Consider the following 18,506-nt stretch of genomic DNA (forward strand, 5'->3'; position numbering starts at 1 on the left):
TGATTGAAACCAAGTTTACTTCTCTAAAGTACTAGCCAACCATAAACTCCAAGTTTTCAGTGTTGCCCTCATGAAGTGTGGACAATGGAAAGGAGAGTCATTACGATAAAATAGATTATCAGCTGTCTGCCTTGTGTGTCTCCTGAATCACAAAAGCTCTTCAGAGAAGAGCTCTTCAGAGAAAGGGGACAATAGAAATTTAATGGAAACTTCTTGTGTGTGAAGTATGGTAGCTCCTTTAGAAAAAATGTGTTTGATTGTGAGTGGGTGTGTGTGTGTTCTAAGAAACAGAAGCCAAAGCAATACATATGCTGACGCACAGACTTGTCTTCTAAGAAACAGGCAGAGACACTGACAGTCTTCAAATAGCTGTTTTAGGCAAACACTTAAAGACTTGCATGATATTTTGTAGAAAAGGCATGAATTTCTGTCTATACTGAAACGAGTCAACAGAAATCACCACCCAAAGCACAATTTTAATATATGCACGATAACAAGCAACAGGAAATACTTATAAAAAGGAGAAATAAAACAGCTTTCACATTTCTCTAGAAAAACATTTTGTTTATTGCTAGAATAGACTCTGACTTCTCACCAAATCAATCTAAAGTGTTAGAAGAAACCATGTTTGAAAACTGATGAAAGAAGAAAGAAAAAACTAATTCAATTTGTAGATATGAGATTTTGAGAATTTAAGGTGGAAATTTCACCCACTAAGACCAGGTAATGTAAATTAAATAACAAAAAAATATGATTTTTTCTGGGTGGGGTGAAGAGAGGATGCTTCAGAGCTCTGGTTCTATGCTATACTCTAGGAAGGAATCCTCGAGACTGGGGGATCACAGCTTCTGCATGGAGTCTGAGATGAGGTGACACATTCCTGTGTTGTATCATAGGTAATTAATAACTTATTTTGAATAACTCAATGAATAAATAAATGATTGAATATATAGTGTTTGAATTCTATGAGTTGGGAAGTATCCCCTAGAGCCCAGCATACTTCTTTGCCGACAGTCCTCAGACTCATGTCCCTGTGTGATTCCTTCACAGGGCCACATCACTTAATGATGCTGTTCTCATCCAAGCACACCCATGACGGTTACTCTGATGATATCCAACTATTTGTTCACTCACACTATCAAAAAAAAAAATCATAGCACATGTCCATATATAGTCTATTGGAGAAAGTATTTGAAACTTGGTTAAAACAACTCTGTTCTAGACTAACTTTTCTTCTACTTAACTATATATGATAAATCACCAAGATAACCTGCCCCTCCCAAAGTTCCTGAAGTGTAAAATTATTTTTTAAAGAGGATGGCAATATTTCTTTTTAAAATATTTGTTCTTTTTAGATATACATGACAGTAGAGTATATTTTGACATATTATATATACATGGAGTATAACTTCCCATTCTTGTTGTTGTACATGATGTGGAGTTACATCATGTATTCATATATGAACATAGGAAAGTTATGTTTGATTCATTCTACTGTCTTTCCTATTCCCATCCTCCATCCGTTCCCTTCATTCCCCCTTGTCTAATCCAGTGAACTTCTATCATTCCTTCCCTGCCCACCTTAATGTGTGTCAGCATCCACGTATCAGAGAGAACATTCGGCCTTTGGTTTGTTGGGATTGACTTATTTCACTTAGCGTGATAGTCTTCAGTTCCAACCATTTGCTGGCAAATTCCATAATTTCATTCTTTTGTGACTAACATTCCATTTTGTATACATACCACAGTTTCTTTACCCATTCACCTGTTGAAGGACAGTTAGGTTGATTCCATTGTTTAGCCATTGTGAATTGAACTGCTAAAAACATTGATATGGCTGTATCACTGTAGTATGCTGATTTTAAGTCCTTTGGGTATATACCCAGGAGTAGGATAATTGGGTCAAATGGTGGTCCCATTCCAAGTTTTCTGAGGAATCTCCATACTGTTTTCCAGAGTGGTTGCACCAATTTGCAGTCCCACCAGCAATGCATGAAAGTAGCTTTCTCCCCACATCCTCACCAACATTTGTTGTTACTTGTATTCTTGATAATTGCCATTCTGACTGGAGTGAGATGGAATTTCAGTGTGGTTTTATTTGCATTTCTCTGATTGCTAGATATTTTAAACTTTTTTCATATATTGTTGATTATTTATATTTCTTCTTCTGTGAAGTATCTGTTCATTTCCTTTGCCCATTTATTTGGGTTATTTCTTTTTTTGTTGTTAATTTTTTTTGAGTTTTTTAATATATCTTAGAGATTAATACTTTATTTGAGGTGCAGGTGGCAAAGATTTTTCTCTAATTTTGTAGGCTCTCTCTGCATGTTTTGGATTGTTTCTTTTGCTGTGAAGAAGCTTTCTAGTTTGATACCATTCCATTTATTGATTCTTGATTTCACTTCTTGTGATTTAGGAGTCTTGTTGAGGAAGTCGGTTCCTAAGCTGACATGATGGAGATTTGAGCACACTTTTTCTTCTAGTAGGCACAGCACCTCTGGTCTAATGCCCAGGTCCTTGATCCACTTTGAGTTGAGTTTTGTGCAGGGTGAGAGATAGGGGTCTAATTTCATTTCGTTACATATGGATTTCCAGTTTTCACAGCAGCATTTGTTGAAGAGACTATCTTTCCTCCAATGTATGTTTATAGTACCTTAGTTTAGTATGAGTAACTGTACTGTGAGTTTGTCTCTATTTCTTCTGTTCTGTACCATTGGACTTCATGTGTGTTTTGGTGCCATTACCATGCCATTTTGTTACTATGGTTCTGTAGTATAATTTAAGGTCTGGTATTGTGATGCCTCCTGCTTCTCTTTTCCTGCTGAGGATTGCTTTGGCTGTTCTGAGTATCTTATTTTCAAATCAATTTTAGGACAACTTTTTTATTTCTATGAAGAACATCATTGGAATTTTAATAGGAATTACATTAAATCTGTATAGCACTTTTGGTCATATGGCTATTTTGACAATATTACTTCTACCTATCCAAGAACATGGGAGGTCTTTCCATCTTCTAAGGTCTTCTTCAGTTTCTTTCTTTAGTGTTCTGTAGTTTTCATTGTAGAGGTCTTTCACTTCTTTTATTAGATTGATACCCAAATATTTTATTTTTGAGACTATTTTGAATGGGGTAGTTTTCCTAATTTCTCTTTCAGGGGATTCATCACTAATGTATAGGAATGCAATTGATTTATGGGTGTTAATTTTATATCCTGCTACTTTGCTGAATTCAAGTATGAGTTTTAGAAGTTTTCTGGTGAAAGTTTTCGCTCCTCTAAATATAGAATCATGTCATTGGCAAACAGATAGTTTGAGTTCTTCTTTTCCTATTCTTATCCCTTTAATTTCTTTCTTCTAATTGTTCTAGTTATAGAGTTTCAAGGACCATGTTAAATAGAAGAGGTGAAAGAGGGCATCAGCAAGCAACATTTCTAAAGATGCTTCTAGGTCATAAGTTTTATATTTGAGAGTTATGAAACCTATCTATAATCCCTATGGGAATCAAATATCTCCTTATTAAATAGGTAGTCCTTTCTCCTGAAAACTGTCATTGAAAAAAAGTGGTTTCAGTGAGATATAATTGGGGAAATAACTAGATCAAACAATCTTTTTCAGCTGAATACCAGAAACATCTTATATAATTTATGTGGATTCTGCAAGGTTTTGTGAAACCGATGAGACATGTATAGAATGGTTTAATTGATGATATGGTAAAGAGGTAGTATTATGATTAGGAAATGGGTTGGATGTAAGAAAAACTTGAGTTGCATTCCCAATGCAATCAATCTCCCTCTATTTGGATGATCTTATGAGACACTCAGTCTCAGTTCCACATCTTATATGGGGGATGAAGATGATAATAACAATAGTAGAAATTTTTTCAGGATCATCGAGGGGCATAATGTTTGCAAATTGCACAATGTAGATACCTGGTTCACACAAGCGCTTATAAAATGCTGGCTGATTCTTGTGATCATTTTTATTTCCTTAGTTTAAAAGCACTGGGATTTGAAGTAGGCAAGAGTTAAACTCTACAAATGGTTTATAAAAGAATTTTAAGATGTTTTTAACCAGTTTGGGAAGAGATCTGGTTTTCAGCCAACAGACCACATCGACATTTGCATGCTGGCTTAACTTATCTTTCTTTGCGGGTCGAAGAATTTCAGGTGGCATTTCAAACAAATACATGATGATTTCATCAAAATATTCATGGATTTTTAAGGGAAAATATTAAAAATGTATTTGAAAGCATCTTATTAAAATAATAAAAATGTCTATATCCATATAGAAGTAAAACCTGTTTTTCAGATTCTTTTCCTTCATTCATTTCTGGTGTTATTTTTAATTTTGACATTTGAGAAGTTTCAGATTGGATTTTCTTCTATCGTTACCCATGAACAGGGCAAATAAGAATTTTACATAATTGCTTTTGCCTGTTTCTGACTTTTAAAGGGGAAAATATCAATCGCTGCAAATTTTTAAAGTACAGGAATGTATCAAGAAACATACAATAAAGCAAACAAATATCACTGAGAATGATATTATAACATTCTAAATTTGAAACACCTGCATATAGAATTGTAGCAAGGAAGGGGACATTAACTTTAAGTTGTTATACTGTTCCATCAGGCTTTCTTATAAGGCTACTCTTAGCCTTATAATACAAAGAAGTATACAAATATGTGGTTTTTGTAGGGAGAAAAATATTCCCTAAGTACAATAATTATAGCATAATTATTTATCATAAAAAGAATAATTCAGGTTCAAAAGCAATGAAATCAACTTGAGCAGGAAAAAATACACACAAAATTCACAAGAACAAGATCCATTTTATCTGACAAAGGAATTCAACAAGGGAATGGGATTGAAGATGCTTACGTGTACCCCAAAATAAACTGGCCAGAGGACTAAAACCTACTTACATAGGAAATGCTGCAATATCAAAGAAGTGAACGAAAATATTAAAGGGTTTTCTCATTTTTGATGGCCAAATTTCATCCTGTAAGCAGTGCATTAGACGCTAATGACATACGATTTCTCACTGACAGATTTAACAGCATCAATAAGGCCTCTCTGTCCATTGCAGCAAATTGATCCTACATGACACTGACAAGGGCAGCCTGCACTTAATGACCTCCATCGCTGAAGGATGGAAATGAAAAATGATTGGAAGTCCAAATAAATCTTTGAAAGTTTCCCTGAAACAGGTGTGCTGAAAGTGATTCGTTTGAGGGATCACAAACATAAACCCGATCTCCTAGCATTCTCCATTGTCTGCTCATGCCAGGGCCTCACTCCTTGTGTCAAGATTTGCTTTAATTTAAAAATTGTGATCATGATAATTTGGTCCTAAGGATGGAAATAGAATGCTAGGGTTCGCTCTTAAAAGGCATGGTTCTGCATTATTTATGCAGGAATCTAATAACTTCACATTGGCCACCAAAGGATTCTGTACAAACTAGAAACAAAAGTCTGTACAATTTGGTTTTGTTTTCCCTTTGATTCGAAAGGAAAATAAGGTATAGAAATTGATCATTTTTCTTCCCCAGTTTTCAGAAACACATAGAACATGTTGAACTGTAATAATAATGTCAAACGCATGAAATGATTTGATACATTCCCCATGCATGCAGAGATACCTTTTCTTTGAACCTTGCACAATGGTTTGAGGAGACTAAGATTTGGGGAGATAGTTGTTTTCTTAATTCTTTGCTGAAAACATTTATGTCTTGATCTACCTTCTACTACTGTTCTCCTACTGTTTCAACACAACACAAATTGGTGACAGAGAAATATACCCTTCCCTTTCCCTGTATATTCAGGAGATTCTACTCTCATCTGAGCAGATGGATGAGAAACAGAGGGGCGTTTACAAGCAGCATACCAGATAAATGCATAGTTTCTTACACACAGCCTCGCAGTATCCTTTTATTATCCAACTAACTTAATATGGGTATCGTTTTTTTTTTTAATTCCTGAAAAATTGCTTGGTGAGGTAAATCTTTACAGATGAAAAACTGTAGGTTTTTCAACTGAGGTTGGAAAGGTTAAGTAACTCTCTGAGATCACTGAGTTCATGATGGGGGAGTCTACACTCAAATTCCAGCCTTCTGCTTTCCCAGTCTTCATAAGAATGGAAGGTAGATGTAGCACTGGAATTCTAAAACACAATTTACAGAGCAGCAGCATGGGCAATACCCACAGGAGAAAAGACACAGTATACTGGTTGTTGTAGGCAGGTAAATTGTTAAAAAAAAAAAAAAAAAAAATCATGCCTCTCTTTTTTAAAATTCAAATCCTGGGGGCAAAGATTGAAAGAAAATAATTGTATCTTGCCACTAAGTAATTGAAGAACATGGAAGTAGCTATATTTTAACACTTGTACAGTATAGTTGTTTCTTCCTCTTTGGTATGTGGCATATTGTGTGATTCGCTCTCTTGCTGTCACCATTATAGGAAAGTTTTTACAAATTTTTAGAATATTTAGAATATTTTAGAATATTTAGAATCCCCAGCAATAGCTATCAATCAGAGAGAGTCAGCTAGTTTTCCAAGTTTCTAGTTAATCCTTTTATCAGATAAGCATATATCAAAAGGGGGACTTAGAGGTCAATCATGGGAAGTAACCTATACTTAGGATTGAAATTTGAAGACTTTGATAGCATATGTAAATCTGAAAAACAAAAAAGAATTTGGGATTCATGATCACAGCAACTAAAAGCAATTTAGTATAGTGTGGTGGAGTAGAAACTCAGTTTTTCATGCCTCAAATATTCTTTCAAACTTTGACTTCAAGTTTTGATATAAATATATAATAAAACTTTACAAAGAAAAACATGCTACTTTTTGTGGCCTAAGGACCACCATAACATTGAAGACCCCAAAACTGACCAATTTCTGCTTTTTTGTAGTAAACATATCAAATAAGTGATTTTTAAAAAATAAAAAGAAATACCTGTTTCTTATCGCTAACTGAAGCATCAACTGATAACTGTCTGCTGTACATACTGAAGTATTTGTCTTTTTCTTTTAAGAAAGTTTCCAGTAGTTTTTGATACTCTTGAGCTAAACGTAGATTTTCTTTCAGGGAATTATCTTGCAATTCCTAGAAGATAAAATTTTGATCATTTGTTTGTTTGATTTTTTTCCCCCATCTTTAGAATTATTTAAAAGGGTTCTAATATATAGTGTAGAAAAGTAACAAAATAACCAAAAATTGTTTCCTCTGACATCAATACCCATCTTGAATTTAATTAATTTCCTTTCTTGATTCAGGGGTTTTTTATTTTAGCATTGATATATGATTTATCGGTTTGTCTACGTTTTGCTCTCTGGGGTTCCCTCCATCATGCCTGGAAGGAATTAGGCTGGGGAGGGTCTTTTCAGAATCTCAGTAGTTATTTTCCAGTTGCCCTTCCTCTTTTCCTTTTCTCTGACCCTGCACTCAAACCACCAGAATACACTGCTTAGAGAAGACACTGCTTCAAGAAGACACTGCTAAGAGGTTTAGAGTGCTGGCACTCACAGAAAATATTCAAAGCAGGAGGAAAGAATGAAAGACAAAGAGTAGGGGATTCAACATTTAGAAGTACCTAGAGTCATTATTTATTATTAATATTTTTATGTATTTTAAAGGTTAACTCTGACTTTGTGAGAGGTTGAGAACTTTATACACTCTCATGACAAATTAAATATTTGTCAAATCTAATGCAACCACTTTAGAAAATAACTTTGCATCATTACCCAAAAGCAAACTAGGGACAATCTATAATTTTATGTTAGATGCATGAATTCAGTTTAGTTGATGATTCCTTATATTTCTTGCACCGAAAATTTTCTTAAAAAATATGAAATTTATCAACTGCCTTGAGTATTTTCAAACTTGCTAATCTAGTTTTTCCTCTTATGGGAATCTGTTCTAAATTTTAAAAATCTTTATTCATTACAATACTATGCATAGTAGCAAAGAAGTTTTTAAAACCCATAAATGCATATAAATCATGATAATGATAATGATGATTAAATTACTAGATACAAAAATAACTATTATGAAGCAATTAGAAATGTTTCTTTGTGAAAACTGCCATCACATCAAACCTTTAGTATAAGTTGTTAAAAAATATATGTGGTATGAGAATGTACATAGGGAAAATGTAATTTAGCAGAAAATTGCCTGTACAAATATTTCTGTATTTACACTCTTGAAGATTTATTAAGGTCAACAAACATATTTCTCACAAAAGCCTTGTATCCATATTGATCCCCAGAGATTAATACTATGTCATAGGTGTTCTTCAAAAAGACAAAATGATGAACTGAGAATCATTTACTATGCCCTTGTCCTAATTCTGGCACAATAATTTAGAACTTTAGAAACTTATATCTAGTAAACTTGCCTAAAATCATAGAGAATTATCTTTGGTTAGAAGGACACAGTTCTATGAAAATATTCCTTTGGTGGAGACACTTTTATAAAAAAATGACTGGAATTTTTTTTTTTTATACTTTAACACTAATACTGAAATCCAATCCTCAAGTTACTGGCTTGACTTGACTGAGATGGCTTTTGCACTGCTGTGACCAAAAGACCTGATGAGAACAACTTCAAGGAGGAAAAGTTTGTTTTGGCTCATGATGTCAGAAGTTCAATCCTTGGTTCCCCGACTCCATAGCTCTGGAACCAAGGTGAGGCAGGACCTCATGGTAGAAGAGTGTAGCCGAGGGAGCTATTCAGGACACAGCAACCAGGATAAACAGAGAGAGAGAGAATTGTATTCACCAGGGACAAAATATACCAAAGGCACGCTCCCTGTGATCTTCTTTCTCAAGCCAAGCCTTACCTGCCTTTAGTTACCACCCAGTTGATCCATATCAGAGGATTAATCCACAGATTAGGTTAAAGCTCTCATCTCATAATCATGATCTCATAATCTTCATAATTTATTAAAATGATTAATTTCACCTCTGAAAATTTTTGCTTTTTCTCACACATGAGCTTTTGAGGGACAACTCATATCTAAACTATAACACCATAATATTCAACTGGAGGCTAGTAGGACTCATTCTGATTTTTGGGCTGGTTTGTTGCATATAACATAAGCACAGATCATATTGTTTTTCAGTTACTTTTCTTTCAAGTCCTAGATGGCTACTATAAGCATTTAATTAGAAAGGAGTATTATAAAAGTCGAGGGATTGGCATGAATCATATTTAGTGGAATTTAATGAGGAAATATTTGTTCAATTATGCTTTACTCTCTATATAATACGCAGTTCTATTTCCAAATGCATATACTTTCAATTTCTGGATGATACCCATTCCTACCGCTTTATATGCTACAATTAGAATAGACACCATTATATTGAATTATGTGGTTATGCCAATTGCCAATAAATCGTCAAAATACTGTTGCATCATTCACAATATTTTATATTGTCATTCCTTAGTAATGAACATATAGAAGGATTTACCAGTTCACTGCCTGGTCCTGAAAGTCAGTGACCTTCAGAGGTGCAATGAAGTTTAAGTTTCTAAAATTTTAAATCATAGTATTTAGCTGACATTGAAAGTGTTTTTTTATATTTTACTATGGTTCCATCTCACAACTCTGATTCATTTAATTTTTACCAATAGTATTATAGTGTATACTATATAGTAGTATGCAAATGAAACAAAAGAGGAATGATCAATTTTGCTGGCGGTATGTCTGGGGAGAACAATATCACCACTACTGAAGTTGAACAACTTGTGAAAGGATGGCAGTAAAAGGTAATTAATATGGGCACCAAAGTGGAAGTCAGAAATATAACAAGTAAGAAGAGAAAGAAAGAATAAACTAACAAGAGAAGCAAGATGATTTTTAAGCCTTTAAATTCAAATCCAGCTGAATACTGTTAGTAAAATTTTTCAAGTTCTCTCTGACAGGCAGATGCTAACACACAGTGTGGGGAGGGTAGAAGTTCATTGGATTAGACAAAAGGGAGTGAAGGAAAGGGAAGGAGATGGGAATAGGAAAGACAGTAGAATGAATCCGACATAACTTTTCTTTGTTCATATATGAGTGACCAGTGTAACTCCACATCATGTTCAACCATAAGAATGAGATCCTACTTAGAATAAATTATACTGTATGCATGTATAATATGCCAAAATACGTTATACTGTCACATATATCTAAAAAGAACAAATAAAGTATATGACACTTAAAAATTTTTAAAAATCTTTCAAGTTAAGGTCTTGGATAAATATGAATTTGAGAGTATATTTTTGGATCAAAAAGGTATTAATGAAAAGTTTGATTGCCATCTCTGTAAATTAAAATAACTGCATTGAGTTGATTTAGAATATTATTTCATTTATTTATTCATTAATTAACTGTTCATTCAGTTATTTATTCAAAGCTTTTAATTTAGTAACAACTGTCTGCCAGATTCTCATACACAATAGTGTGCCTCAAGGAGTTTGTTCTATGGGAAAGATCTTTCTATAAAAGTTGCCCAAGTACTAATTAGATGGTAAAATTTTAAATCTGTTGTGCTTTTTGTTTTCCATATTTATTACATTTATCCAAAATTTCTAAATAAATATAGCACTTTCTCAAAACTAAATTTATTGCTATTTATTAAATTCACATTATTAAAGATGCTAATATAGTTGGAATACATCTTGATAAAGAAAACAGGCATGCCAAACCTCTCTTAACAGTTTCCATATCACTTAGAATTTAGTTAGGAAAATATTTAGGTTGGTGATGATTTTTTTCTCTATTATTTCCAATTATTTGTTAAACCTCAGTGTCTAGAGGATGTGACAACTTCTTATCCCAGTGTTTTATTAGGAAATAAAAATTATGTTTATAAAGAGCTGAACAAAAGCTAGATTGTGAGTTCCATGAATGGTGAGCCCATCATTTTGATCACCACTAAAATTTGTCTCACAGAGCAGAGGTGCAGTGAGTAGGTGTTTGGGGTTTCAGCAAGTGAGCGAATGAATGAATGAATACACATAGCAGTTAGGACACACATGTTTTGCATGTTAAAACCACACATTTTATTTGCCACCATCAATGAAATAACCTACTAATAATTTTTAAAAACTACCTATTATAATGAGCACAGTCAGTGACACTATTTGGTACCACACTACTGAGAAGTAAAGATTTAAATATATAAAGAGAATTCACATGGTAAGTTTATGCCCTGAAAATTACTCTAAGAATACACCCTGACATCCAGGCTTAACCAGTTGTTTATCTGCAGTACCTCAGTGATTTTCACAAGCTTTATGAAACTATGACTAACACTTTTAGGGCACATACTCTGCCTCTGATACTAAAGTGTTGGAGAACCATTGAAGAAGAAGTTGACTTTCTTTCCTTCCCTGTCAGTAAAAGTGCTGGAAAAAGAGGCCAGACTGAGACCCAAAATGTCCACATAGTTTTCCTCTTATTATTTTTTCACTTGACTTTTCTTATTCTTTAAGTCTTTATTTCAGCTTAGACATTTCCTCTATTTTCTCCACTTTCCATTTATATTTCTCACTGCTTCATTTTTCCTTTCTCCCTCCCACTGAGTAAGTGGGGAATAAGGAATTTCCATCAGAAAACTGGGTTCTTTGGAGCAAAGATATGAAGCATATTTTATGTTTTACCTTGTGGTACCTAGCCAAGAACTTCAAAATGAGGCCTAACTTGAATGTTACTCATGAGTTCCACACCTAATTGAAAAGAACTGAGACTGACAGTCACCTTAGCAAGAAAGAACACTATCTAGGAAATAAATCTTTATTCTAACTGGATGTATGATATAAGACAATAAGAAAATGATAATAAGATGCCCTTCAACAGATGAATGGATAAAGAAACTCTGGTATATATACACAATGGAATACTATTCAGCCATAAAGAAGAATAATATTATGGCATTTGCAAATAAATGGATGGAATTGGCGGATATCTTGCTAAGTGAAATAAGCCAAGCCCAAAATACCAAAGGCCAAATGTTTTCCCTGAGAAGTGGAGAATGATATATAATGAGGATGGGGGGGTGAGGAATGATAGAATAATGGGGGAACTTTAGAATATGTAGAAGGAAACGAAAGGGAGGGGGGTATGAAAAATGGTGGAACGAGACAGAAATCATTTCCCTATGTACATGTATGATTACACGAAAGGTATGAATCTACATTATGTACAACCATAGAAAAGAAATTATGTACCCCATTTGTGTACAATGAATCAAAATGCAGTCTGTTAAAAATTAAAAGCTAAATTTAAAAAAAAGAATTAGAATAAGAGTAGCAGGTACCATTAGGGAGTGCTTACTGTAACCAGGAACTATTCTAAGAAAGCAGTATTTACTGAATTTATCCTCATATAGCAATTGTCTGAAATGTTATTATCCCTATTTTATAGACAGGGAAGACAAGGCAAAAAAGGAGGTAGGTAGGGCAAATTGGATTTTCCAAAAATAGCCACAGAAATATTTTCAGTTCCACATGTTTTTCCAAAACTTTGTCTCTTTGTCTCAAAAGGTGGAGTTCTTTTCTCCTTCCCTGGACCTCTACTAGATATGCAAACTCTGCAGCTAATCAAGTATAATAGAAATGATGCTGTGACTTCAGTGCTAGTTTATAAGAAAGTATACAGTTGCTGACTGACCTTCTCTTTGGCACCATTCACCCTTGGAACCAGCTATCATGTTGTAAGGAGCCCATGCCCCATGGAGAGGCCAGGAAGTAGATGAGCCAGTAAGCATCCCCAGCACAGGTCTTGGCCAATAGCACCCATTGTGAGTGAACAAATCATCTAAAGAGGAGTTCAGACCCTAGTCTCCAAGTTGTCCAGATGATGGTCCAGAAAGTGTGAAATAAAGGAAATCTATCCTTAACGTTTTGACTAGGCTTGATGTATTCACTGGCAAGTCCAAGTTCATGGACCGTTCAATCAGAGGCCTGTACAACTCTGCACCATGGTTGAACGCAGCACAGTAATGCTTCCATTGAGACTGGTGGAGGTCCAGCCAGGGACATTTACCCTGAAGAGATCCTAAATCTATTTAACTTTTTTTTTTTTTTAATTTAAGATGAAGTAGCAGCTAAAAAATAGTTTTAAGGAAAACACTTCATTCTAGAGAAGTATCTATGATTAAAGTATCTTCACTGTTTAAATACATATAGAACATCCACATAGCTATCTATAATTATTTTATTGTTAATAAAATCATTATGGTGTCCATGATTAAACTTAGGGTAATATGTCATCTATGTGTTCAGTTACTCGTAATAAAGGCATCTGGAGCCATTTCACCAGTCAGAGGGGCCAGGTACTTCTTTCAATTATGTGTTTTAAGAGAGTTGTCATCTTCTGACCCAGTTCTAACTCTCCGATCCTGATGTAATTATCTGCTGCTACCTCTGCTGATCTTTTCTGATGACCTGTCTGTCATCTCGTGATTCTTTGTTATTAATGGTTTACTGCAAATGGCTCCTTGCTTTCTTGCCTCTCGCCCGGCTCTGCTGGATGTTAATGCACATCTGTATTCTTATACAAACTGCACCACACTTGCTTCGGTCCCATGACATGAAAAGAATTGACTTCCTGCCGGAACCTCCAGAAAACAAAAGTTGTATTGCTAGTATTTATTGATTAATTTTACTCCAGAGCATCCTCACATCTAGCTTTTCATTCATTTATTTATTTGTTCATTCAACCATGTGTTTAGCAAACTTGGTAAGTTTCCTCCATGGGTCCAACTCTACAGCTAGTGCAGGGATTAAAATGGATAAGATATGATCTTGTTCACCAGGGATTATAGGCCAAAGAGTGGGGAGGGAGAAGGGTACACAAGTCTATTTGAGGTGCATTGGAGAATCGATTCTATACAGTGGGGAAGCAGGAACAGAAAAGCCTTCATAGAAGAAATAATCCATGACCTGAATCTTAGAAGAGTCATTTCACTGTTCAGGGATCAGAACTGCCTTATTGCATGAGCCAGTATACATTTCAGGAAATTTGAGGGAGTGAAGAATCGAAAGAAATGTTTTCTCATCCCCTTCAGGATTATAGATTGCTGTTTGACTATCTGTTGATTACTCTCTGACTTGTGAGTTAAACTTTCACAGATAGTATATTCTGCTATATCTTAACTTTAAAATATTACTCACAGTGTAAACAAGGAAATGTACAGGCACACTTAGTATCCCATGCTGCCTAGCATTGTAACTAACGCTCAGTCCCCAGCACCAGTGTTTCAGTGGCACTCATCCTGTACACATGTTCACACACTATTCATCCCATACCATTAAATCCCCATGGTCCTCACATATGCCTTTGGCACATCTCTGCCAGCCTGGGGCATTGTATTGGTAGTCTTGCACGCAGTGATGCTCTGATGTCGTTAAAGCAAGCGTTGGCACTAAGACTGACTCACAGTGCATGCAGGTGAGACTTGACTAGAGAGACAGGGGGTCTCCAAGTTTCTTTGTGAACACTTGTATCAGTGCTCTCAATTCATGGGCATTAGTATGAGGAACATTGGACTAGATTCTATACAGTGAGGAAGCAGGAACAGAAAAGCAAAATATTCAAAATACACGCTAATTCTCTAATAGATAAGTATACTTTATCAAATTCATCACCTACTGTGTGCATAGAGGTATTATCACATTGCTGTTCCCTTAAAATCTATATGCCAATTACTACCAAAAGCAAGAGTTCTCCCCAGTGTTCCAAAGGAGCAAGTCTGTAAGAATGATATGTGTCGATACCCTGAAGTCTCAGAGGAGCAAATAACTGTTTTAACTCTCCCAAGACCCACTTCCTTGTCTGTGCTGCCATGGAAACAAGTCTCTTGTCCAACTCAAGTTCCACGATAATTAGTCTTAAAAGAACATTCTTGATTTGTAAATGAACAAATCAGTCCCCCGCATCAAGGTTGTTACATGCCTCAATCTCCGCGTATCATCACGTTTGACAAAACATTTTCTATTCACTCATTAATTCAAAAATACTTACTGAGCAGCTGGTATATGCACAACACTGGGGGGATGCTGTGGAGGCCAAGGAATGCTTTTATGCCACTGTTTGATGTAACCCTACCCCACGACATCTGATGGGGAAACCTGTCCCTGCCAGGGCCCAGGGGAATACTCTCATTAACTGACTCACTCCAGCACCCATATGTACGCACACACAGTACTCCATATCTTAGTTCCCTGGTTGGATTACAGATTTAGCTACTGTTTTGTTTTATTTATAAAATTTTCTAGTGGGCTCCATATCATTGCCTTTTAGAACTCAGAAGAGAGTCTTTGGAAATTTATGAATACTTTGTATTAACCCTTTTTATTCCTTATCAGTTTTTGTCTCTGTTCGTCATACATACTTGACCAGGAAGCAGTGATACTATGTAGGAAAAAAACGCATAGCTTCAGAGAAGAATGAGTTTGCAGTCAGATAAGGAAATTGCGGCATTCACAAAGCTCACCATATCAGAATCCACTACACATGAAGAAGGACAAAATACAGTGGAATAACAAGAGTAGTTCCATGACAGATTGGTTCCAGGGAAAGTGATGAACAAAGTTTGAGGGAAGAGTAAGCTTTTGAGCAGGTTTCTGAAGATGTTTCATATATAGAGCTCTGTATGTAGTCTCAGGAGGGAAAACTTGGCCTAGAAATATAGGTGCCTGGTAAGTATTAAAATGAGTGTTTGCTAAAAAAAAAAAAAAAAGACTATTAACCCACATGATGACTATAAAATGCCTGCTATAACAACATTAGGAAAACTTGAGATAATGCCACTTATTTTAGATATTAAATAATTTCTATGTGGTCCATCTTTCTTTTATAATTATATGACCCATCAAAAATTTTGGTATAGCTAATTACAGGAAAAAAATTATGTAATAGGAAAAAGAGTAAAAACTGGTGTCACCTAAACCATATCCCCAATGATTTTTTTTTTCATTTTAAAGTGCATGATTTAAATGGTTATATTGCATAAAGTATGTCTTTGAATAATCCCTGAAACATGGTACAGCCTCAGTATCTAATATTAATGGTAATAATTTCCCTAACTTTATTTTTACTTATAAAATAAACTTTACATTTTAACCCTGAATATATATTTGGGTTTAACCATGTTTTCCTCTGATATTTTTTAAAATTCTTAAACAGAGACATATTTATGTATTATTTCCTTGTTAAGAATTTCCATGCATTATCCTAATTTACATTTCAATCATCCACACTTTATATTTTTTAAATGTTTTACTTTTTTAATGAGACCAGCTGAAAGTCTGAAAACCATTTCCTTCTTATGTGCACCTCCTGATTTGAATAGTTTAAGATTTAGAAAGGTTTCCTATTTACTCACATTTTAATGATATACATTTCTACTTCACTGGTGGAAAAGGCTGATCAGTCACAGAAAGGTCAGTTAACACTAAATAGACCCTTTCTTTATGTAATTACAAAGAATAATATCTTTGTGCTGATGGCACTGCACAGGGAGTGGGTGATGCAGAGAATTAATGTGCTGCCTTGTTGGCCCATGGGATACAGATTCCAATACAATAACCACAACTTATTCTAATTATGCAGCTTTAAAAGGTCATCAGCAAAAAGAGTTAAGGAATTATCAACTAACTTTATCATAAAGTAATAATGTACTACATAAATGCAGAAACTGGAAGAACAATACCCAGAAACTTCATTATGAAGGAGAGAAAAACTGGCATAAGAGGTTCTGGTATATATGTTATGACACAAATTGACAATATTCTTTGAAAACTTAAATAGTTGATATTTTTCAACTTGCTATTGATGTGGTCAGATAACCTGATCTCACCATTTATTTGTTAAAAAAATGCTTATTTCAAAAATATTTAATAGTTCATTGTCACATTCCTGTTATACCAGAATTTAAATATTTTTTGAAATCCATTTGTTATAAAATAGTACATGCTCATTATATTATATACAAAATATCATAGAAGTACATGAAGAAGAGAATTGCAACCCCTTTTCTCAACCACTGTCAATTTTATCTCCAAGTTAGCATTAACAATTTGGTCCAAGTCCTTCAGGAATAAAAATTTTTAAGTAGATTTACTGGAAAGAAAAGACCATGAGCATCTCTACATATTTGATGTTGTTGCTCACATTGGGGCACATTCCAAACTTTTCAGTGTAGCTCAAGTATAAGTATGAGTTAAATATCTACTCACCTTGGGATGTATACACTCTCCAAAATAACTTAATCCCAGTATGGAAAAATATATAATTTCTAGATTGGTGATTATCAAATTATAACCTTGCAGTCAAATGCAGCCCATTGCCTGCTTTTGTAAACAAATTTCATCGGAACATTATCACACCCATTCTTTTACATATTGTCTATGATGGTATTTGTTCTACAGTGGCAGAGCTAAGTAATTGTAAGAGACTGAGTGAACCCCAAAGCCTAAAATATTTACTATCTGACTTTTCAGAAAAAATTGACTGACCCCTGTTCTAGACTCTTAGTCTGTCGGGGTTTCGGCCGGACCCCTGGCCCTAGGTGTGGCAAGGCTAAGATGGCGCCTGGCAGTGAGCCAGAGCAGTTAACTTTTGCACAAACAACTGACATTATTTTGAGGAAGTTCCAGGGATTGGCTAAGCTCCCTGATGGACAGTACAGGTCCACTATATGCCTGCCTTCGCTGCCTGTATCTGTTAATGCTCTCCCCTCGTGCGAAAATGCTGATTGGTTACAAGTACTGTATATATTGGAGTGTAAGTTCCACAAAGAGAGAGAACAAAGAAAGAACTATGAGGAAGAAGCGCGCAAAATAAAGAGCTCAAAAGAACCAGGCCTGTGTCTTATCTCTCTGCGGGCAGGGAGTGCGATAGCTGGTGCCGAAACCCGGGAATCTACAGATAAAGTAAGAGGTAATTATTTATTTTCATTTATGACCTTGAGTCCGTCATTGGTATTTCATATTAAGACCTTGAGTCCGTCATTGGTATTTCATATTAAGACCTTGAGTCCGTCATTGGTAGTTCATTTATGACCTTGAGTCCGTCATTGGTAGCCGGCAGTGAAGGGTAAAGAACCCAGAAAAAATTGAGTCTACATAGATAGATGCAGTGGTACCAAACTGTGTGTGTGGTGTGTTATTTTTGTGTTTGTTGTGTGGCTTGTTTGTGTGCTTGGAGCTCTTAGTGCTGTAAGATTTAATCATAGGAACAGAACTGTCTGGGACTGGAATGAAGCAGCCTCTTAGGGAGTTGTTGGGGAATCACGGAACGCTGCTGAAGGCAGAACAGCTTGAGCATTCCTTGATACCATAAAAAAGGTCTCTCCGTGGTTTTTAGATAAAGGGTTGTTAAATATATTCCTCAGTGGAAGCACCTGGGAGAGGATCTACACATAACAAAAAAGCAAAAGCTGTTACCTGTTGGAACTTTAGCCATTTGGTCCCTGATTAAATCTTGCTTACAACATAAAGATAAACAAAATCT

The 18,506-nt window shown here is 35.1% G+C and overlaps 1 protein-coding gene across 1 annotated transcript in view; it reads right to left on the reverse strand.

Moving 5' to 3' along the window:
• The window catches only part of Ccdc178 (coiled-coil domain containing 178), a 356,910-nt gene that overhangs the window by 102,800 nt on the left and 235,604 nt on the right, over nt 1-18,506 (reverse strand). Inside the window, exons 17-18 of the mRNA XM_047526223.1 lie at nt 6,956-7,105; nt 811-831 (exon numbers count right to left, since the gene is read on the reverse strand). Coding sequence (XP_047382179.1) covers nt 811-831; nt 6,956-7,105 — 171 coding nt within the window. The remainder of the gene's footprint in view (nt 1-810; nt 832-6,955; nt 7,106-18,506) is intronic.

Source organism: Sciurus carolinensis, chromosome 15, assembly GCF_902686445.1.
Source record: "Sciurus carolinensis chromosome 15, mSciCar1.2, whole genome shotgun sequence".
Classification (NCBI taxonomy): Eukaryota; Metazoa; Chordata; class Mammalia; order Rodentia; family Sciuridae; genus Sciurus; species Sciurus carolinensis.